We start from the raw sequence: 22348 nt of genomic DNA, 5'->3' as shown, positions 1-22348 counted from the left end.
CTCTTATGTGTACTGCCATCTAGTGTCCATTCTACGTTCAATTTCTCCACAAACGTTATAGACTGTTTAAAAAAAAATGAATGAATGAATATGTGAGCAACGCAGTTAATAGGTACACAACTTCAATAATGGAATTACCACAATTTTTGCTTTGAATTGATCAGTGGGTGTCAGTAGCTTACTGACATGTTATTTGCAGTTCTTAAAAATAAGGACTTCTGTGAGAGATACTCAGCAGATTAGAGTGGCCTTTTTATTATGAGCGTGAGTTCAAGGAAAATTTCTACAATATTCTTCAATCAGAATCCTCATACCTCACCTGCCAAGTGGATGCCGTTGTATTAATCTAGTGTTGACCAAGAATAATAAGTTTCTTTGAATAATTTCAAATTAAAAAAATAAAATAAAATAAGTGTCTTACATAAAATATTGAAAAAGTGAAGTAAAATGTATGCGTTTCATTCTTGCTGTACTATAGGGTATATGCCACGGAAGAGGCGGGACTCTTTTTGGACGTCAGTTTGTTTCCGGTTCGCTTTGTGACGTGTGGGCTGCGTCAAAAATACTTTTTTTTTTTTTTTGTGCTACTGAGGCTGCATGTGTAGTAAAATCCCGCCCACGTCTGACGCTAGCTGTTCTGATTGGTCGTTCGCGAAGACTGACGGCATGAGCGTGGCCGCTCTCAAATGAACTGAGAAGTGAACGAATCACTTCGAGAAGTGACGCGTTCACTGAAAAGATTCGTTCTAAAGAACGAATCGGTCGTGACCGACACAACACTATTTATTTTGTTTACGAGGCGACAACATAAAACATCACGGTGAGCATCTCTGTATCATTCAAGCATTTAACTCGATATTAACTAACCACTTAGCCGCTAGCATAACATTCAGCTGTAATGCGGAAGTAGGTTAGGCTGAACGCTCAAGCAAGCTTTCATTGTTAGCATGTAGCATCAGCCAGTGTTGCTCATGTCAATCTCATGTGAAAGAAGCAAATTAATATTTTGCGTCATTTTGTTTGTCATTTTGTGTTAGTGTAAGTATGTAACGCTGGCAACATGTCCTAATTTTATTTCGATAGATTCCTCAATGTAGTTTGGTTCATTGTACAATGGTAATTTGCTTGCTAGTAACCTGGATCAATTGTATTATTCATATTTCTTAGTGTCACTCATCACGACTCACGAGTATGCATAGATGGCAAAAGTACATAGTCTCTACAAAGATACAGATACTTGAGTAGGAAAAAAAAAAAGCTAACTCCTATCTCGAGTTTTGTTTTTGTTTTGTTTTTAAGTACAGACTATAATGGACTTAAAACAAAAATCAAAATAAATCATTTTAAAATCAGTTTTTTTTTTTTTTTTTTTTTTTATTTATTTATTTTTAATTTTTTATTCCACCCTGAAAGCATTGTGTTCTTAAACCCTCTCAGTCACTGATGTTATCTCCAAAATCTAAGAATAAAATTTCTATTGTATGTAAAACTAACGATGCAGTTCATACTTGTTGTCAACAGGTGCATTGTTGCCGCCCGTAGCTCACTATGGCCCAGAACCAGGTGATCCTGCAGTTCCACTTTGCCACATATGGCGACTCCATGCTGCAGAAGATGAACCTCCTTCGGCACCAGCGACGCTTCTGCGACGTCACTGTACGCATCAACCAGCTTAAAATCCCCGGCCATAAGGTGGTATTCGCCGCTGGTTCGTCTTTCCTAAGAGACCAGTTCATCCTTCAGCAGGACTCCAACGAAGTGCAGATCACCATGATCCAGGAGGCCAAGGTTGGCCAGCAGCTGCTGCTGTCCTGTTACACGGGCCAACTCGAGTTTCCTGAGCTCGAGCTGGTTAATTACCTGACGGTGGCCAGCTTCCTCCAAATGGGCCACATTGTTGAGCAGTGCACTCAAGCACTAAACAAGTTCATCAAGCCGCAGCCTCCACACAAGCTGGAAGAAAACGAGATGAGGAGGGCAAGCAGGGAGGAAGCTTTGAGACAGCAGGAGCACTGCCAGGTGCAGACTGGCCAGAATGTGGAGCCCGTAGAGGACGTCAGCACTGACGATGACGACGACGATGATGACGACGATGTCATTATACAGCCCAAGTCACCTCCTCAGATGGCCGAGGCACATCCAAGGCACGACATGGGAGAGAGTGACATAAGCATCGTAAAAGTGGAGTCGGTGGAGGCGACGTTTCCCAGCGGCTCGCCAGCTGCCCTGCGTTCGCCCGAGCCCCAACATTCCCTCATCAATTCCACCGTGGACACAAGTCGTGGGAGCGAAATGACGGCGCCCCCTAGCATTCCCGACGACCCCTTCAGTCCCTCGTCTCCGCCCAATCCTGCAGAGAAACCCAGCACTCACCAAAGGAACTACGACAAACCTCTCCAGTGGTACCACCAGTGTCCCAAGTGCAGCCGCGTCTTCCGGCAGCTGGAGAAATACGCCAACCACCTCAAGATGCACAAGCTCTTCATGTGCCTCCTGTGTGGCAAGACCTTCACGCAGAAGGGCAACCTGCATCGACACATGCGCGTCCACGCGGGCATCAAACCCTTCCAGTGTAAGATCTGCGGGAAGACCTTCACTCAGAAGTGCTCTTTGCTGGATCACCTGAACCTGCACAGCGGCGACAAGCCTCACCGCTGCAACTACTGCGACATGATGTTTGCTCACAAGCCTGTTCTCCGTAAGCACCTCAAACAGATCCACGGCAAGAACAGCTTCGACAACGCCAATGAAGGCAACCTGCACGACGGCGTGCCTGAGGAGAATGACGCCACCGGGCCCTTTTTCATTCACTCCAACAACAATTATGAGACGGACTTAAAGGACGCATATTATGGAAAATTGACTTTTTAATGTTTGCATACATATAGTTGGGTCTCTCTGTAGTGCCTGACCACCAAGTGTGAAATTAAACCGCCAAGTAAACGTTTAGTTAGCTGCCTATTTCTGAAAATGTGTGCGCAAGCTGTACTGCACTTCCGCCCCCCACTGTTAAAAAAAAAAAAAGTTACCAAACAAATTAGTTTCTCAGCTAGTTACATGATCAGCTAGACTGGCTGAAAGAAAGACTTTGAGATGATATCATATCAAAGCCAACAGGAAAGCTGAGCTGTGGTGTAAGCGCAGATTAGCATTAGCTAACAGTGTCACTAGTATTTGCTTCTGATAATGCGGTTCAGCTAAGTTGTCAAAGTGAGGTGTGGCCGGTATATAGCCCAACTATAAACAAATGTAATCTCTATGGGTGCTCACTTTAATTGTGTTAGTGCAAAAGGTTTGTTCGATGCCCAGCGTAGCGTTAACAGCGTTAGCTTCTGAAAAATGTCACTTAGTTGCAGGGGGCTAGTTGTGCCATGTCCTTTTGTCACGTACACCGGGTGAACTGTTACATCTGGTAGGTAAAATGCTTTAATTTTCTCTAAGCTAAGGGCATTTGCTTGTTTTCCACATTCTGCGTTTTGTTTTCGCTAGTAAGAAGCAAGCAGCTGGGCCCGGCCAGGGCAAACGAGCGAAGTGGAAGAGGAGAAGACTAAATGGCAGCAGAAGTGTTGGCGAGATTCAACTTGTTGGTCTGCTGGTTAACAGAATGAAGGTATAAAACGGAATGTAGCAATTGAAACACTCCATTTGTATATCGTCCACCATTTTGGACAGTAGTAGTATACCAGTGGACACAAAACGCGTTTCAAACTGTGTTCTCCGGCTGTACGGCACCACCTGCCAACAAAACTAGCTGAATCTAAATGCTGGTCAATTTGTATTATATTGTACTAAAAGTAATCTTAGGCCAATTGGCCACTGCACAGCTTATACTATTGTAAATATTCATGGTCTCAATATTTTCCTGTAGTTTTGCTTCTAATGTCTTTTAATTGGAGGGTTTGTGCTGTGACGGTGTACTCTAAAGCATTACGTATTTAGGAAGCACAGCAGAAATGGTTACATACCACTTTTAAAAGTTAGTGAATAGATTTGATGTATATTCAAACAAACCATGCTGAGCATTTCTTTTTTGGAAAAAGACACCTTGGTGGGTATGGTTTGTCAAGTTTAGATCTTGTTTTAGACAATCTTGGTATGGATAACGTAAGGCGTGTACTAAGCGCTGGAGCGTTGTGACGGACGTAAATCTTGTCAAACTGGCGCTGAACTGCAGTTGTGGACAGAAAACTGGCAATTTTGCAATGCTGCTCCAATGTCAGATGGCAAGCCATGGTCAAGGCAATGACACGCTTCAAATGCTGATGATGTCTGAAAAGGATGTGTACAGTACAGTCGATAACTTTTGGGACATTCTAAGTCAGGCTGCCTATTCCAGTAGCAGATTTACATGAGGTTGTTGGCTTTGCCTTTTTGCACTTTGTCTTTTGGGTTTAAAGTTTCCATCTATGGATGTAGACTGTTACTAAGACCAGGTTGTCTTTATAGATAGCCGTTATGCCAAAAATGCAGATGACCTCCATCAAAAAATGTGATAGCAGCGATGTGCTTTACATGGTAGAGTTACGAAGTGACCAACTATACGTCTTTAAAAAGAAAATACTGATTTAACTTGTGTATGTCCTTGCTGTTGCTGACCTGGGCTATGTTTCAATATCACTATCACTGTGGACTTATTGTATAATAGAGGCATTCATTTTGCACTTGAACTCTCAGTACTGCAACAAATGAAACTGAACAAACAAAAATCAGTATGTTTATATACTGTATATATGTAATATTTTATGTATACAAGTATATTGAGACATTAAAAACTCATGCTGCTTTCTTTGATTTATAGAAAATGGCATGCCAAAATTATTCACTTGACAGTTTCTCCTTGTAAAAACTGCTCTGCCCCAAATAATAATGATAAATCATAGCAAAATACTGTATTAGAAACAATGTCATCACTGTAGTTACAGTATGTCATTCGTTCTACGCATTGTTCATGTAAAATGTAATTGTTGAGTACAATGACAATAAATACAGTACATCTGTTGTTTCATTAGGAGAATTGACTTATTTAATTATCTTTGTCAATGATGTACCTTCCATTAGAAAGCAGACAGTATAATAAACCCACGTATTTACTTGTTGCCATTCATTACAATGGACTAATAGCTTTGTTTTTAATGAAATGGGTGAAAATTTAACTGAGAAAGTACATTTGTGAGTAAAATGAGTCAAGATAATCATCACAGTAAAGTTTTTTTGTGACCTTTTTTGGTGGTGTGTCATATTTTTTCCACAATAAAGCCTAACTAATTAGAAGCTGTAAACAATTGAAAGTTATTATAGACTAACCAATAATCAATGCAGCATTGTCACTTTTACTGACTTGCTGAAGCATCACGTTTCTATCAATTTTAGTTGGACAGAATTAATGGATTATTTGATACGAAGATTTAAAAAAAAAAACTTTTTAATCAGATATCTAGCAACCAGACTTTTTTTTTTTTTTTTTTAAATCATGGGCGGCTCTGCCCACCTGTGGGTGTTGCAGATGTAGACCTTGACTGGCCAGAACTCAACTCCAGTTTGATGAAAAAAACAAAACTATTAAGATATTTTTTAATTCATTATAATGACAACGCGCTTTCTTGTGTCCAGTCAAATCCGCTAGATGTCAGTATGTGCTGTCTTGTCGCTTGTAGTCCCCCACAAAGTAAACGTAGAAGAAGATGAAAGCTCTACGGCGAGTCGGAGAAAACCTCTCGATGAAGGAATGGCCATTCCCAATTAATTCAACTATATAAATGTTTGTCACATATTTGTGTTTGCGTGTTGAATTTGTTCTAATGTTGGTGTGAGTTCGTAAATTAAGCTTGGTGGGTGAATTAGCGGCAGTCGCGCGACCACAGTTTAATACTGCTAGCCTGGCAGCTAACGTTAAATTTAAAGATTTTTTTTTTTTTTCTAGACCAAAACTCGAGAATGAGAAATGCAACTGTTGAACCGCTCGTGTAAACAACAAATTTTGAATTGGGGAAGCGAGTAGACGGATTTTTCTTTCGAGGGTCGACAGCAGAATGACAGGTGAGTGACATCAGCTGATGTCAACAACTCAACGAGGGTGTTGGACGACTCGCACCCGCATTACCATGAATGAAATAATTTTGCCTGTTTTTCCCCAGATGATGCCGTCCTGTTGGATGTACCTGTCATTCAGCAGCTGTACCACTGGGACTGTGGGTTAGCTTGCTCCAGGATGGTACTCAAGTAAGCATTACATCTTATTTTCTGCAAAGCATTTTTAATTACACAAGCAAAAATGAAGTCCAGTGTTTTTCGTTATCTAATCTCTTAGTTGGGTTTGTAAATTGTAATGACTGATTAAATCAGACATGTCAGATCTAGGTCGTGTGGAATACAAAGATATACAGCAGGGTAAAATCCATTAGCACTTTAATAAAATAAAAACAGCTGAATGCAATAGTGTCACTTCCGAGTGTATTACTAATTACTGGCTTTTGAAAGTAATTATTACATTAAGTTACTGTACAATAATACAGACTGAATTGAAACTTGTTACACTACTTATGCATTATTATTATTACTACTACTGCTATCGTGAAAATGGTAAGTGTCACAACAATGTCAAAACAACAGATTACTAATGATCAAATTTATTAGGCGTATTCTCCATTACTGGTCTATTTTGTATAGCCAAATATTAACATGTATTTTTAAACATCAGCTGCTAAAAATAGTCACTATGTGCACTTCTACAATTTGCGCCTGTTCAACTTTTGTTCATTAGAAAACAAAAACGACTAAAAACAAATCAAAATAAACAACATCCAGGTCATAGTGCGGAGAGGAACAATACAGTACACTCAATGTACCGACTGAGTCCCTGGAGTTCTTTCAAAGTTAATAATAGCATCATTAATAATTCAGATTTCAAATCAGTAAACGTTTTTGAAACCCGAGTGTTGGAAATATTACTGTGTTACAAAAACAATCAAAAGTAAATGTTGGCTTTACAGTTGAGCTTGTGTATTTCTGGCCTGGCAGGTACCTGCACCCCATCAGTGATGATCAGTTTCAAAGAGCATGCTGGGACCTGAAAATGACTGAGAGCGTGTGGACTATTGACCTGGCCTACCTCATGCACCATCTAGGAATCAAGCATTGCTTTTGCACACAGACACTGGGAGTTGATAAGGGCTTTAGGAATCAGGTACCTTTCTTCAGACAGTGACTAAATCCAACTCAGAAAATTACTCTGAATGTACACATCCATTCATCTGGTTTTGTAATGTTTGTTCTCTGCATTTTAGTCCTTTTACAAGAAACATTTTGATACAGAAGAAGATCGAGTGAATGAGCTTTTCCTTAAAGCAGAAAGCAAAGGTGTCATTGTGAAGAAGTGGTGCGTACTGTTGTTTATACATAAAAATGCAAAGTATTACAGTGGCGTAGTATTAGTATTAGAGGTTGATGTGGCTTGAGGGATTTTTCTCAAAGTTGCATATTGGATTACTTGATTACTTTCAACCGATGTGAATGTGAATGATTGCTTGTCTCTATGGTTCCTGCAATTGACTGACAACAAGAACAGGAGTTTTGGATGCAAGGTTTTGCTTTGTAGCTCACCGCACAAATCTCACTGAGTAGTTTTGTATTCTTCCCCCTGCAGCTCTGTGACCATTCAGGAAATCGAGTCTCATCTAGAAGACAACCACGTCGCCATCGTGCTGCTCAACGCTGTCATCTTGACGTGTGAACTTTGCTCCGCGCCCGTCAAATATTGCTGCTTCCTCCCTGCGGGCCAGAAGTGTTTCTGCAGGAGACCAGACTATCAGGGGCATTTTGTCGTGCTGCGCGGCTTCAACAGGACCACTGGCTGCATCCTGTACAACAACCCTGCGTTTTCTGACCGTGAGTGATAACGTTTAAAGTCATACATCATGTTTCAGTTCACCCTATAAAGCCCGAACCATGAAATATAGGAGAGAAAGTTCTGATTCTTTGTAAATAGAGTGGTCCTTTTGAATAAATAAACCCAAAAAAATTTTTTGAAAATCAACTTCTACATATGACTTTTGATTTGTGTCATATTTGATACATCCGGTCACAAAGCTTTAAATTCATAAATTTATAACTGTCAAAACTAGAATAATAAACATACATATCAAGCATATTAGTATTTCCAAAAATCTGAACATTTCCCACTATTAAGTATTGGTGTCTTTCCTTTCTTGCAATCTTGAAAGGTTGCTGGAAAAGCCATTAGCTGGGTGATGCTGCCCTCTAATGGATTATCTAAGCAATGCATATGTCAGATCATATGTCTACGTCAGGGTTTTAATGGGAAAAATATATACTCGTGAAATAGAGGGCTTGAAATGTCTTGTCTTCAATATGATACGTTTGGCTTTATTAAAGGGTGTCAACATGTCTGCAAACATTTACAAAAAAATCAAACGTGTGTATGTGTGAATGTAGGGGTCTGCTGCACCACTGTCAGTAACTTTGAGGAGGCCCGGCGGAGCTACGGGACGGATGAGGACATCCTCTTCATCTTTCGAGCGAGTTGATAAAGACTTTTGGTAAATTTGGATTTCATTTCATTTCATGCACAAGGTGGACTTGTTCAGCGTGTGCGTTTCCTCCTCCACCTCGCATTGGTGCTAATTAGTCCAGCCACTCATGTGAAAAATACTTCAACACCACTCAGCCTGTTCAGGAATTAACTCAATAGGTTATGTTGAATTGTTTTTAGTTATGTTTTTTTTTTTTTTTTTTTTAGATGAGCACAACGTTTTATTATGAATTTACTATTAGGAGTTTTGAATGTATGGCTTTTTATGAAATTGATAAATGTAGTGTTGAGTTGTGATGAATTCTGACCTAGATGATGAGTTTTCAGATTTTCATTTTTCAGGTTTTATGGTGTCAAGATTTGTTTTATTCGTACATTTGTGTTTTCCCACGTCAGCACTTATTTTATGTCCTCCTACATCAACTTTGGTCACATTTTGTTCGGCTTTTGTTGGGCTTTTGAAAGTCTCAGGTCATTAAAATCTGCCTTACAAAGATGAGCAGTTTTGATGGATGCTGTCAAGAGGTGTATTCATTGAACAATATGTTTAATATTAATGTAGTTGGGATTTGCAGTGCAGGTTAAAACTAATGATAGACCGATATGGTTTTTTCAAGGCCGATACCGATACAGATTATTTGTCGTCAAGTAGGCCGATAACCGATATTTCAAGCCGATATTCATTTGCAGTAAAATGGGGGGGGGGGGGATTTTTAAACTATATATAATTTCTCACTGAGTAACAAATTCATGCGAATGTAGCTCATTTGGGGTTTTTGTTAGGGTTCGTAAAAACGTTTCAAAAAGATTTTCGCGTTGAAAAATGGTGTGAATATGTTCCAAATGTGTTTACGACAAATAATAACTGACTGCGAACATCTTACAAATCCTGATGAAAGCCCCAAATTCGCTACGTTCGCAAGTATTCCCTGCTCAGTGAGCTTTATCGGCCTTCAGATTCAAAAAATGGCCGATGCCGATATTTGTCAAAATGCCAAATATCGGCACCGATAATCGTCCCGGCCGATTATCGGTCTATCCCTAGTTAAAACATTACAAATAAAGATGATTCCAATATTTTGTCTATCAACTCAGACTGAACATTCATCTATGATTATCTATTATAAAGAGATAGATAGATAGATAGATAATATGGTGTGCGCAAATTCAGGTGTGCCCAACGAATTGTCCTGTGACCATTCTCAGATTTAATTCCTCCTAAAGGGAAAGTGGATTCCATAAAATATCCCAAAGCAGAAGTTGCCTACATAAGAACATGCTTGAAGCTCATAAACTCACCTGTGTTATTCTGTTGATCTTTTCTGTTCAAATAAGTTTCCATAAAAAGGATTTGGTTTGGTTCTGAAGCATGTTTTGATCTTGACTTGTGTTCCTTGTTGATGAGAGTGAACAGTTTGCCATGTCATTTTCTTTTCAAAAGTCATTGCACTACACGTTTCACACGCAATTTTTGCTTTTTAAATTAAACATTTAATCATACACTTCAGCTTCTTGTGATTTTATTTTATTTTTTAAGAGAACCTCGGAGGTCTGTATATGTTTAAGAATGTCTTGGTTATGAAGAAACTAACTGATTAAAATTAATGCGCCAGTTGCGATCCTATTTGTTTGATTTTGCTGAATCTTTGAGACAACAAATTCTCATCTGTGTACATGTCATTCACATTTGCATTTAGAAAATCAATTTGGAACATACTTTTATTCTCAAAGACAAGATGGAAAAACAGCAAGTAAATGCTGACAATATGTGTTTCATAGTGAGCAGTGATTCTCGAATGAGTCATGACTAGTCCACGACTCCACGGTCATGAAAAAAAAATAACGTGCATCTGATGTCGGGCCTGTCTTTCAATTTGAGAAAATGTATTTTGTTGAGTCAGAAAAGTGCTCTGACACATACAAGGGGGGAAAACAGACAGACCAGTTGAGAACCTCTTCTGTGGAGGTTAGTTTTTGCTTTCATCTATTCCTTCAGTATTTGGGGCTGGAAGTCATGTTTGACAGCCTTGGTAAGAGCTTCAGCATACTCAGGGTAACGCCCAGTCATCTACAGAAAAAAATAAGAGTGAAAAGAATTTCACATCAGAAGATCGAGCCAGAGTGGGACGAAAATTTTGACTTTCAGAAATTTGCGATAAACCTGTTACCATATGAAAAGTAGTGTTGTTCTGATACCGGTATCAGGAAGGCCCCGAGACAGCACGTGCTATCCGCATCGGCAAGTACTTAAGAAGTAACATGCAGATACTTGTTATTTCCGACGCAAATATGGGACTTAGGATGCAGCATCTTGTGTCTTGCTTGTGCACGACATTCGCTGATGTGTGACATGTTCATTGCATACCAAGCCAAGATATCCTATTGGCCTTTGAATGCTCTGAACCAATGGCAGGGCAGCTTTTTCATGTTGGAAAAAAAACAAAAACAAGGTACCTGTACTGGATTGGCTTCGACTGATATTGCAAAACTGGGTATCGGTATCTGGGGCCAAAAAAAACAGTATTCGTTTCCAACGAAGCTGTGTGAATTCATCCACTTATCGTTTGATTACCTTGAAACTCCATTTGTCACTGATTTGCCGGTTCAGGTTGAGGTCCATTTCTACTACCAGTAGTCCGTCACGTGTTCTCGAAAGGCCCGGTGTGCGGCTGCCATCAGGAGCAGCCACATAACTGGATCCGTAGAAGTGGCCAAAGTCATGGTGAGCTGCAGACGCCACCAAAGGCGATAGATGTTATGAATGTAGCCTATTTATTTACACAACAGCGTATGTAGCTACAAATTCATACAATATGCTAACACAATGATGCTCCATATGTACCCCAATACGTCAATTAAAATTCCATATCCTACCTTTTTGCCCGTCACCAGATGTAAATTCATTTTTGAAATGCTCCTGCATGAGCAAAAAAAGTGTACTATTAATCACCTCCTAACTTACAAACAAGAACGTGAAACAAATCATATCAAATACAAAAGTAAAAACTTTAACAGGTTACTCTGACTTACCGTCCCGACCCGATTGATTGCGCAGGTAAAACAGTGGTTCGCTATGGCTGCATTCCTGGCCTCAATCGGCCACATGGGCTCGCTAGAGAAAGAAGATAGAGCAACATTATTTAAAAAAAAAAATAAAAAAAAGTGATGGGAGAGCATAGTCGTTGCAACAGCAGTTAATTTATGCATGCATTCATCCCATTCATCACCATCGTTTTCTGAACTCATGGGACACCCAACACAAAACCCTTGTGTAAAAGTAGTTAGTTTAAAAAGACAAATCTAATATGACGCTAAAAAAAATAATAATAAAAAATAAATACAAATAAAAATTAAAAAAAGAGTCAATTTTCCAGAATATGCTACCTTGAAGCAACACTTGTGAAGTTAATACTACTACTACTACTAATAATAATAATAATAATAATAATAATAATTAGAGGTGTCAATATTAGTGCATTAATTTTGAGTTAATTTAAAGTTCCTTTAACGCCACTATTTTTTAACGCATGATTAATGACCGCTCCTTACTTGGAAAGTAAGAATTCCACTCGCAACGCAGCAGAGACATCCAGTCAAAACTTATTAATAATGCATATTTATGGAGACTGGGGTCAAATTGTATTTAATTTTTTTTTTTACAGAATTTCACAAGTTACTTCATGTTAAAGATTAGACTGCTCTTATTATGAAAAGAAAAATTCACTGAGCTGTCACCAACATTAAAAAAAAAAATGCAATTATGCCATCTAGTGGCATTAAAATGACCAACACAAATCATTATCAGACGTTTTTTTATTAGTACATCTTTTTTTAATTTTAACTCAATTTTATGAATTATGAAATTGCTGTATCAATGACTAAAAGATGTAGCCATATTTTTATTAGTCTAACTTTTTTTTCCATTTTTTATGACCAAGTATGAAAACTTAAAAAAATATTTTCTTGTACTTTTAGAACAGAAATAAAAAGTTGCGATTAATCGTGAGTTAACTATTGAAGTCATGCGATTAATTACGATTACAAATTTTAAATCGCCTGACACCCCTAATAATAACATATTGTTACTGTATTTTTACTTTAGAATTCCAAAAATCCTCTTTGTAAGTCAAGCTGTCCACCAGCACTTACCTCAAGGCCCCAACAGTAGCAGAAGGGTTGAAGATGATCTCAGCTCCATTCATGCTGTACATAAACCAGTTAAGTGGGTGATGGCGCCCATAGCAGATATTGATGGCTATCTTCCCGAATTGTGTCTGGAACACTGTGTGGCCAGTGTCACCTTCCATATAATATGTCGACTGAGCGCAAAGGAAAAAAAAAAAAAAAAAAAGTCAGCTTCTGTCAAAACTGCAGTCAATCGGCGGAATCTGAAAGAAAAGCCACACTGACCTCGTTAAAGTCTCCAATTCTGGGGATATGATTCTTCCTGCTCTTCCCCAGCACATCTCCAGAGTTGGATATCACCACCGCCGTGTTCCACAGAGTGTTGTGCATCTCATCCCGCTCCAGAATTGGAGACACAATCACCATGTTGTATTTTTTGGCCAACTGAGCGGGAGAATCACAATATCAATTCACGATTAATGCACGAAACTTTGGGATGAGCAACTGGTGTCGGTCCACACTTTGGAGTGGCCTTTTGACAAACATCAATTTCTGACTGACTGATTGATGAATCAAATCCCCGTACTTTTGTCCCGCTATTGTGAGATATCTGTTCAGTCACCTCCTGGCAGAAGCGCGTGGTAATTCCATTCTCGGCAGATTCCGCAAATTCCGTCCATGGTTCTTTCTCACGGGTGCAGAAGGCAAACGGCATGGCTGCATTCAGCAACACGCAGATCAGTCAGATTTTTGTTGTTGTTGCAAAATCTCCGCACAACATCATAGTCTCACTTACTCCACGTTTCCTGAAAGCAGATCATATTCACGCCACACGTGGCCGCCACGTCGACTATTTGACCAACCCGGTTGTGCATAGCATTGACCTGTTGGCAAGGACCGGTGTTGTTAATTCACTGAAATGTGTGTTCTGCTTGCTGCTATCTGCTCCCTGACCTGGTCCAGGACGGGCACATCTGTTGGCAGAACAATGTGGTGCTGAATAAGTCCCACTCGGATCCTTCTGGGCAGTCTCAGCTGTTCTTCAGTAGCCTCAAAACTGAAAGCTTTCAGCTCAAAGTCACCTTGCCGTGCAGCCTCCAGGGCACCTGATGGGAGGTCCAGAATCCTACAGGATGTAGACTAACATTCTGCATTGGAAACTCACTCATATGTGGCTCTTTATGAAAGCTGCAATATTGCACTGCTTTTATTCATCTGGGTCAAGAATGTGTGCACAAAATACAAAATACGTATTTAAACACCCTTGTTAACACACCCATGTGGGTTGGATATGAGCTGGTGAATGGGTCCCATTTGGGATGCCCAGCTGGGTCCCAGTCAATTTTGGCCAGGGATTTCATGGTGGCCCCATGTGGGCTTGCTCAAGATGGGCCTCATATGGACCCTTGCTAAAACCCACATGGGTATGGATGGGCTGGTGAATGGGCCCCAGCTGGGTTCCAGTCAATTTTAGCCAGGGATTTCATGGTGGCCCCATGTGGGCAAGCCCACACGGGCTCAAGGTGGGCCTCATATGGACCCTTGCTAAAACCCACATGTGTATGCATGGGCTGGTGAATGGGCCCCAGCTGGGTCCCAGTCAATTTTGGACAGGGATTTCATGGTGGCCCCATGTGGGAAAGCCCACATGGGCTCAAGGTGGGCCTTATATGGACCCTTGCTAAAACCCACATGGGTATGGATGGGCTGGTGAATGGGCCCCAGCTGGGTCCCAGTCAATTTTGGACAGGGATTTCATGGTGGCCCCATGTGGGAAAGCCCACATGGGCTCAAGGTGGGCCTCATATGGGCCCTTGCTAAAACCCACAGGGGTATGGAATGGCTGGTGAATGGGCCCCATCTGGGATGCCCAGCTCGGTCCCAGTCAATTTTGGCCAGGGATTTCATGGTGGCCCCAAACTTGCCTTGCCTTGCCTTGCCTTGCCTTGCCCATGTGGGCTTGCTCAAGATGGGCCTCATATGGACCCTTGCTAAAACCCACATGGGTATGGATGGGCTGGTGAATGGGCCCCAGCTGGGTTCCAGTCAATTTTGGCCAGGGATTTCATGGTGGCCCCAGGTGGGCCTCATATGGACCCTTGCTAAAACCCACATGGGTATGGATGGGCTGGTGAATGGGCCCCAGCTGGGTCCCAGTCAATTTTGGCCAGGGATTTCATGGTGGCTCCATGTGGGCAAGCCCACATGGGCTCAAGGTGGGCCTCATATGGACCCTTGCTAAAACCCACATGTGTATGGATGGGCTGGTGAATGGGCCCCAGCTGGGTTCCAGTCAATTTTAGCCAGGGATTTCATGGTGGCCCCATGTGGGCAAGCCCACATGGGCTCAAGGTGGGCCTAATATGGACCCTTGCTAAAACCCACATGTGTATGGATGGGCTGGTGAATGGGCCCCAGCTGGGTCCCAGTCAATTTTGGCCAGGGATTTCATGGTGGCTCCATGTGGGCAAGCCCACATGGGCTCAAGGTGGGCCTCATATGGACCCTTGCTAAAACCCACATGGGTATGGATGGGCTGGTGAATGGGCCCCAGCTGGGTCCCAGTCAATTTTGGCCAGGGATTTCATGGTGACCCCATGTGGGCAAGCCCACACGGGCTCAAGGTGGGCCTCATATGGACCCTTGCTAAAACCCACATGTGTATGGATGGGCTGGTGAATGGGCCCCAGCTGGGTCCCAGTCAATTTTGGCCAGGGATTTCATGGTGACCCCATGTGGGCAAGCCCACACGGGCTCAAGGTGGGCCTCATATGGACCCTTGCTAAAACCCACATGTGTATGGATGGGCTGGTGAATGGGCCCCAGCTGGGTCCCAGTCAATTTTGGCCAGGGATTTCATGGTGGCTCCATGTGGGCAAGCCCACATGGGCTCAAGGTGGGCCTCATATGGGCCCTTGCTCAAACCCACAGGGGTATGGAATGGCTGGTGAATGGGCCCCATCTGGGATGCCCAGCTGGATCCCAGTCAATTTTGGCCAGGGATTTCATGGTGGCAAGCCCACATGGGCTCAAGGTGGGCCTCATATGGACCCTAGCTAAAACCCACATGGATGGGCTGGTGAATGGGACCCATCTGGGCTGCCCAGCTGGGTCCCATTTTAGCATTGTTTTGGTTTGTTTGTTTTGGGGCAGATTGAACAAATATATCATGTTCCAAAAGGCCAAACATAGCATAGCAATACTGCTAAGCTTCACTATACAAATACACTGTACGGACCTTTCATGTTTGCCTTGTGCAAAACAAGCTGTTTAGTCTAGCACAAAAGGGTAAAGATCACACTGGGGCACAATGATCAAACGAAGCAAAGTCCTCTTCACGCATCTGAATCAGTAACTAACCACACACTGAAGAAACAAAAGAATGCAAAAAGTAAAAAATGAGAACAGCAAACTATTTCAACTCACTTGGTCTCCTTTCCAAACAAGATGCGTTTGACTTCTTTCAGCTCAGCTTTTGGAATGTACATCTCCAGAGTTGTCTCCAGCGATTCAAACTGGCCTGCAGACATTTTTGCAGCTACTCCAGGTTTTTAGGAGGCAGCGCTGCGAGAAAAAAAAACAGCGTTTCTTCTAGTTTGTGTATCATCGTCAGTGCTACGTCACATTGACACACCTCTTGCCACTGCTGTTTGCTAAAGTTGCTTATTAACTGACTCGGAAAAGTCATGCGCAGACACAAGTTTTTTGTTATTACTTATGTATGTTTTGCAAAGAAAAAAAAAGATTAAAGTCACACAAGGTTTTTAAACAGAAACGACATGACCAAACAACCAAACTGAACAGAATATTCAACTTTAAATGATTAAAGCCTGAGTCACAAAATGATTCAACTTCCCTTCGTGACGCGCATACTTTTTATTTGCCCAGAATGCTGTCAAGGGAAACAATGTTAACACTTTACTACACAAAAAGACAGTGAAAGAAAGCACTTTGAGAATAATGTTAAAATGTAACAAAAACATGGTGGTAATAATGCACCAAAAGGTATTTGCCAACTGCCAAAAATAAAGTAGAAGAAAAAGAAAAAGAAGAAGTAGTCATATAGCAACTAACGTGTAACGTATCAGTTAGCTTAGCATGAAGCATCCACCACAAGGATGCCGCAAAATCACAATAAACAACCAGGATTCAACCTTTGACCATAATACGACGCTGGATTCTCATCAAGGTAAGCCATTTTAAGCTAAAAAAGTGAAACATTTCTGTAGTTTGAAGCCGAAGTTGCGAATCAAACCATTAGCTCCAGCAACACAGCGTTGCCAAGTCCCCCTACAAGTCGCTAAATGATGCCATCGACTAATTTGCATAATTTGACGCTGTAGGAAAGAGGAATAACGTGGGAGAGGCAAAAAGTGAGTTAAAAAATAATAAAAATAACACTCAAGTAAACCAGAAAAAAGTCACTAGATTTGCCGCTCGTGACAAAAAAGGTCACCAGATTTCGCGGGAAAGTCGCCAAGTTGCCACCGCGTCAATATAATTAGCCTTTTGCCTAAAGCAAGCCGGGATAAGCTAGTTTATGTAGAAAAGGAATGATAAATATTGACTCACAGATTACTGTGCAACGCTTACAAATACAGTGGCTCAAGCTGAACTGCTTTAACCTCTCACAACTCACTGTTTTAGCCACTGTTTTTACAGTCCTAATTTACTCCGTCTTCAGTTAAGGCTAGCATAAATATGAAGTCACCAATTTCTGAATATTTAGCGCAAACCGTCAGCAGTGTTGCAACATAATTGAGGAAGTCTCGTTTGGTGTTTTAGGTGTCTAAGTAAGGAGTTGCAACAAAAGCGCAAGTATGACTGAATGTGGTTGATTATTTGTGTCCCTGCGAATTTGCGACTGGACGGCAACCAGATCTCGTGACAGTTATGATAGGCCCGACAGTAACTCATCCATGACCCTGAGCAGGATTAAGTATCAGAAACGGATGGTGGCTGAATGTTGCCAGTGCTCATTGTTGACAGGCATCTTTGCTGCAGCTGTGGCCGGCAGGACCCCTCCTGCGTACGTGTCCTCTCCGCACAGAGGTGACCTTCTTGTCTCGCTCTTGTCCAGGGTTGCACACTTTCCTCAGGGGCTCTGCAGGTGAAGCATTTGCCAGATGACAACTTGACTTGCCAGTCGGATTGGTCCTTTTTTTTTTTATTATTATTATTATTAGTATTATTATTATCAGTAGTTGAAGTCACCTTTTAATTCTGGATGCCTCTGGCTGACATTGTGTAAGAGGGAAATATATTTCCGGTCACCATTGTTATCGTTTCCTAAAGAGAAAGCACATGTGCATTGTAAATGACGGCATTATGTGGAATGGCCGCTGGGTGGCAGTTGTGCGCCGTCAGCCTGGCGTTGTTGGAGTGAGGAGGTAATTTGAGCTGCTTAAAATAAATAAATAAAAATAAAAATAAAAATAAAAATAAAAAAAAGGTTTCACCAGCCCAGTTTACTCAGTCTGCCTCAAGGCTGGGTCCTCCGAAGACCGAATTTGTGGGCTGTATGACGTCACTTCCGGTACAACTCGACAGCACGGTCTTACATATGAATGGATTGTCACTGTTGCTTGTCGGTAATGCATCATTGACTGACACTCCATTCATGTGTAAGTTTTTTTTTTTTCCTTTCTTTATTCGTTTAACTTCAAGTGAACAATAGCGTAACATATCACATTGTTAAACATAATATAGATGAACAATAAAGTTGAGAAATTTAAAAAATAACACGAAATATAAACAAACTTAAAACAAAAAAAGAAAGAGAAAAGAGAGAAGAAAAAATAAAAAAAAGGGGGCGGGGCGGTCTGTTTTTGATATCGCTCAGCTGTATATTTCAATGTTTCTGTAAGCCTGTAAGCTTCTTTTGTTGATAAATGTTAAAAATAATAATAATAAATTAAAAAAAAAAAAAAAGGTTAAACCATTCGCAAGTCTGTGCGTGTTGTCGAGTCGCGCCGGGAGTGACGTACGAGGTGCGTCATTTATTTGTCTTAAATTATTTGTTAATAAATTGTGATGTATGTTTTAATATTAGATTAATATGTGTCTTTATTCCTTGGTGAACATTAGTGGTGCATATAAGCATGTTTTATTTTTTGGAACGTGTTTATATTTTGTATGAATTAGTTTGTGTAGTTAACTATTTTTTGCTTTTTATGTTGCGAATTTGACATTGACCCTTTCTCTTCCTTTATCTCTATTTTGTAGTTTTCACGGTGTCTCCAATAAAGAACGGGTACGGAACTTTCCACCATGTTTGATCATTGATGCCAAGGTCAGCTACATACATTTTAATTGTTAGTGCCTTGTTGCCTCCTCCAAAATCAATGTATGGATAAGATCAGAAGACTCGGTTTTATTAATAATGTTCGAGTGATATCAGTTTAACAACGTGTTTGGTATTGTTGCGATTTTTTTTTTTTTTCCGCTTCAGAGAAGAAAAGGAGAACTCACGACAAACTTGTAGGAGGACATAGTGTTGCCTCTCTGCCAGCAGGCTGCTGGCCAGGTCAACACTCAGCTGCTTGGCTTCTAAGTTCACCACTGTCCCGTTGCGATTCATTAGGTCCACACAGTCTGTAAGATAGGGCACATATTTTTATCAAAGTTGAAAGAAGATGTGACATAAACAATGTTTTGTCTGTTTCCTGTATGCTGTTACTTTTCGCATTCCTAATGGCATGCAACATTTTCTATAAACATGAGAAAATCCACTAATAATTCCTACATTTTTCTTCTTTTCTGTAAAAGTCCCACTACTGTATTTTACTCAGCCCAAAACGGAAGTAAAGTGATAAAAAATGACAGCTGCAAGAAGAAAGGGAAAAAAAAAAAACGTGCAAAATTGATGAGCGCATTAGTGAATACCTGTCAAGTCCACACCACAACGCTCCTTTAATTTGTGGACAAAGTGTATCAGTTTGCAGTTGATGTTAAACATTTCCATTTGGCTTTCTATCAAGAAAACTGAGGATTAGAATTGACGTGACGGTAATACAGTACGTCATAACTAGTTAATAGATCCTTAGTAAACTGTTAATGATTCATTTACTAGCAGTTCATGATTCGTTGCAACTTAGTTCCAATAAAGTATTAACTGATACTGATCAACAAGTCACTAGTGATTTACTAATAGTTTGTTTATGATCTATTACTCATTTAGTAGGTATAGTTACAAATTAACTATAACTCGTTATCTAACAGTTAAACATTAACTATCTACATCATAACTCCTTAAATCAGAGGTGTCCAAACTACGGCCCGGGGGCCATTTGCGGCCCGTCGTCCATTTTTCAGTGGCCCGCGACGTGTGCTAAAAATGACATTTGACTCGGTTCAAATAAAACAACACAAAAATGTTTGGAGATGGTCAAAGTAAGAAGGGAGAGTATCGAAAAACAGGTGCCATTAAAGGTCATTTTAGTTAACTAAAACGAATGAAAAAACTACAATTCAAAAAACAGTATTGTTACCGAAATAAAATAAAAACAAAAATGCTTTTTAAAAAATGAAAACTAACTGAAACTACATTTTATGTTTACAAAACTAACTAAAACTAACTATAATTATAGCAAACATGTCCTTTGTTTTAGTCTTTGGTAATTAATTTAATGCACGAGCCTTTGGGGATGATTTTAAATGTAATTTTTTAGTAGATTTATTTTGATATAAACCGGAATAATGACGTTTGAAAGTATGTCACACAGAAGTGACATCATCTAGCAGCAGCCAATAGAAAAGCACCAAAAGATGACGTTGTTCCCATGGTGCTTTTTAAATATTGTGTGCAAGTAAAACACTTTTTTTTTTAACTAATACTAATACTGAAACTAACAAACTAAACTAAAACTAAGCATTTTTTTTAAAGAACTAAACTAATAAATACTAATAGAACCACCTTGAAAACTAATAAAAACAAACTCAAATGAAAAATTCCAAAACTATAATAACCCTACTGACATATTACAAATAAATTGTTTTATATACTGTAGAATTTTTCTAAATATGCAAAAGCACAAATACTTTTTTTTTTTTTTTTTGTAAACAATTTTTAGGAGTAAACACAATTTCTCTTCATAACATGATGTGGCCCTTGCGTCCTTCTGATTTTCTGTATGTGGCCCTCAAATGAAAAAGTTTGGACACCCCTGACTTAAATTGTTGAACACAAATGATTCATTAACAGTTTACTAATGAGCTATTAGTTATAAACAGTTATAAAGTGTTACCAAATTAATGTACACAATAAAATTACATTCCAAGCATTATTTTTAAAAACATACAGAATCTCAAATTAAACTTTGAGACGACGGCATATTGAAACATGTAAAAATATGTCAATGTGAATATCTCAAACCTCCAAACAGGACGGTGACAAACATTTCTCTTGATACAAAAACGTTGTTTTTCTGCGTCGTTCGCTTTGAGTTCTTGTCAGCTTCGGGGCCCGCGTGTGTTTGTGCCGAAGAGACCGGAGAGGAACCCGCGTGCAGACGTCAACAATGGAGGCTGTTAAATGGGTTTTGTGCTCCGCACAAAGACTCGGCCTGCAGGGGGACACCGTATGAATGGGATGGCACACACATGCGCCATTGCATCCTGTAAAATCCAGATCTTGTCAAACACGTGACAATGGGGCAACCGCTGTGGTCCGTCTCCATGGATTTTCTACACACAGGCCGAAAGGCATCCTGGACTCTGAAAAGGGCCGCAGGACTGCCACAAAATCCTGAACAAAAAAAAAAACAAAACGTTGCAAGTAGTTAACACATCAGCTCACCTACAGCTGGCGGAATACCGATAATTAGCCTTATTTCAAGGTATCGGTGGTCTGGTATCGGTTGCCTCTCGTGCCCGTTTTATGATCAGGAGCCAGAAATGAGAAGAATAGAAAATTAGCATTAATTTCATGTAATTTTGTTAAGTGTGATTGTATGACTGTTATTGTAACTGTGAAGTTTATTTGTCCCGGGACGTGTTGTCTCTGCTAGATGACCTCGCAGAAAAATTCCAGAATGTTTCTCACGTAGGGTAAATCGGTTCAATTCATTTACATTAACTCATTCACTCCCAACCATTTTCACAGAAGTGTTTTCCTGGATTTTGACTGATTTTTCAAGGCCCGTGAAATATTGTGTTCTATTGCTATAAAAATATGGAACATACCAAAAGAGAGATTAGAGTCTCTTCTTTTATCAGGGGAAAAAAAAGAAGTATATTCCTATCTGTTTCCGCTGTGCAGCAATTAGCAATAGAACATTGCTAAGTTTCATCGTTTTTCACAATTCTGCTTAGAACTGTGGGGAAATCAGCTTGTTTTAACATGGCCTGGTTGATCTCTTATGCTCTGCTGCCACTCAACCATTTTATGCAGTAGAGAGACTGCATCAAAGCCTTCTCTATGCTCTGGCATGAAAACAAAAAACAAAAAACGTATAAATACATCTTTGGTACACATTTAAAATATGACGTATTTATACGTTTTTGGGAGTGAATGAGTTAATAATTGTTCATTATTAAATTAATAATCATTAATTGAAGGACACTCAAATGTAATATTGAAATTAATTTTGAGCCGAGCCAGGATAACAGACGATAACCTCGTTAAATCAGTCATTAAAATGAAGGTTGTACCATTTAACCATTTTGTGAGTTCTT

The 22348-nt window shown here is 40.1% G+C and overlaps 4 protein-coding genes across 10 annotated transcripts; 2 read left to right on the top strand and 2 right to left on the bottom strand.

Annotated features, from left to right (window-relative positions):
• Positions 1 to 554: 554 nt before the first annotated feature.
• zbtb26 (zinc finger and BTB domain containing 26) lies at positions 555 to 5222 on the top strand. Of its 2 annotated transcripts, XR_013283482.1 has the most exons (3): positions 555 to 820; positions 1522 to 3412; positions 3490 to 5222. XR_013283482.1 is itself a non-coding variant. In XM_077520985.1 (2 exons), the coding sequence occupies exon 2, from the start codon at positions 1549 to 1551 to the stop codon at positions 2869 to 2871; it is 1323 nt and encodes a 440-aa protein (XP_077377111.1). In that variant the 5' UTR covers positions 555 to 820; positions 1522 to 1548; the 3' UTR covers positions 2872 to 5222. The 2 variants fall into 2 exon arrangements, 1 of the variants encoding a protein (XP_077377111.1); XM_077520985.1 differs by having other exon boundaries at positions 1522 to 5222.
• A 386-nt stretch (positions 5223 to 5608) lies between these two features.
• gucd1 (guanylyl cyclase domain containing 1) lies at positions 5609 to 10048 on the top strand. 2 transcript variants are annotated; one of them, XM_077520990.1, is made up of 7 exons: positions 5609 to 5828; positions 5921 to 6036; positions 6135 to 6219; positions 7018 to 7183; positions 7284 to 7375; positions 7643 to 7884; positions 8452 to 10048. In XM_077520990.1, the coding sequence occupies exons 2-7, from the start codon at positions 6030 to 6032 to the stop codon at positions 8541 to 8543; spliced, it is 684 nt and encodes a 227-aa protein (XP_077377116.1). In that variant the 5' UTR covers positions 5609 to 5828; positions 5921 to 6029; the 3' UTR covers positions 8544 to 10048. The 2 variants fall into 2 exon arrangements, with proteins under 2 accessions (XP_077377116.1, XP_077377117.1); XM_077520991.1 differs by having other exon boundaries at positions 5612 to 5758.
• A 201-nt stretch (positions 10049 to 10249) lies between these two features.
• On the bottom strand, positions 10250 to 16885 carry upb1 (ureidopropionase, beta). 4 transcript variants are annotated; one of them, XM_077520987.1, is made up of 12 exons: positions 16100 to 16236; positions 13628 to 13799; positions 13470 to 13557; positions 13296 to 13390; positions 12959 to 13117; positions 12698 to 12867; positions 11579 to 11660; positions 11423 to 11465; positions 11121 to 11275; positions 11003 to 11050; positions 10717 to 10794; positions 10250 to 10616 (listed from the first exon to the last, which is right to left on the bottom strand). In XM_077520987.1, exons 1-11 carry the CDS (start codon positions 16201 to 16203, stop codon positions 10750 to 10752), a joined length of 1161 nt encoding a protein of 386 aa, XP_077377113.1. In that variant the 5' UTR covers positions 16204 to 16236; the 3' UTR covers positions 10250 to 10616; positions 10717 to 10749. The 4 variants fall into 4 exon arrangements, 2 of the variants coding, with proteins under 2 accessions (XP_077377113.1, XP_077377114.1); XR_013283484.1 differs by having other exon boundaries at positions 10565 to 10616; positions 10717 to 11050; positions 13628 to 13647; positions 13756 to 13799; XR_013283483.1 differs by adding an exon at positions 16748 to 16885 and having other exon boundaries at positions 10599 to 10616; positions 10717 to 11050; positions 16100 to 16237.
• Positions 16886 to 17630: 745 nt separating this feature from the next.
• Positions 17631 to 21195, bottom strand: c8h22orf15 (chromosome 8 C22orf15 homolog). 2 transcript variants are annotated; one of them, XM_077520992.1, is made up of 5 exons: positions 21048 to 21195; positions 19559 to 19645; positions 19145 to 19267; positions 17888 to 17962; positions 17631 to 17777 (listed from the first exon to the last, which is right to left on the bottom strand). In XM_077520992.1, the coding sequence occupies exons 1-5, from the start codon at positions 21070 to 21072 to the stop codon at positions 17650 to 17652; spliced, it is 438 nt and encodes a 145-aa protein (XP_077377118.1). In that variant the 5' UTR covers positions 21073 to 21195; the 3' UTR covers positions 17631 to 17649. The 2 variants fall into 2 exon arrangements, with proteins under 2 accessions (XP_077377118.1, XP_077377119.1); XM_077520993.1 differs by lacking the exon at positions 19559 to 19645.
• Positions 21196 to 22348: the final 1153 nt, after the last annotated feature.

Source organism: Festucalex cinctus, chromosome 5 (assembly GCF_051991245.1).
Source record: "Festucalex cinctus isolate MCC-2025b chromosome 5, RoL_Fcin_1.0, whole genome shotgun sequence".
In the NCBI taxonomy this organism is placed as follows: Eukaryota; Metazoa; Chordata; class Actinopteri; order Syngnathiformes; family Syngnathidae; genus Festucalex; species Festucalex cinctus.
This window is presented reverse-complemented; position numbering and strand designations above follow the sequence as displayed.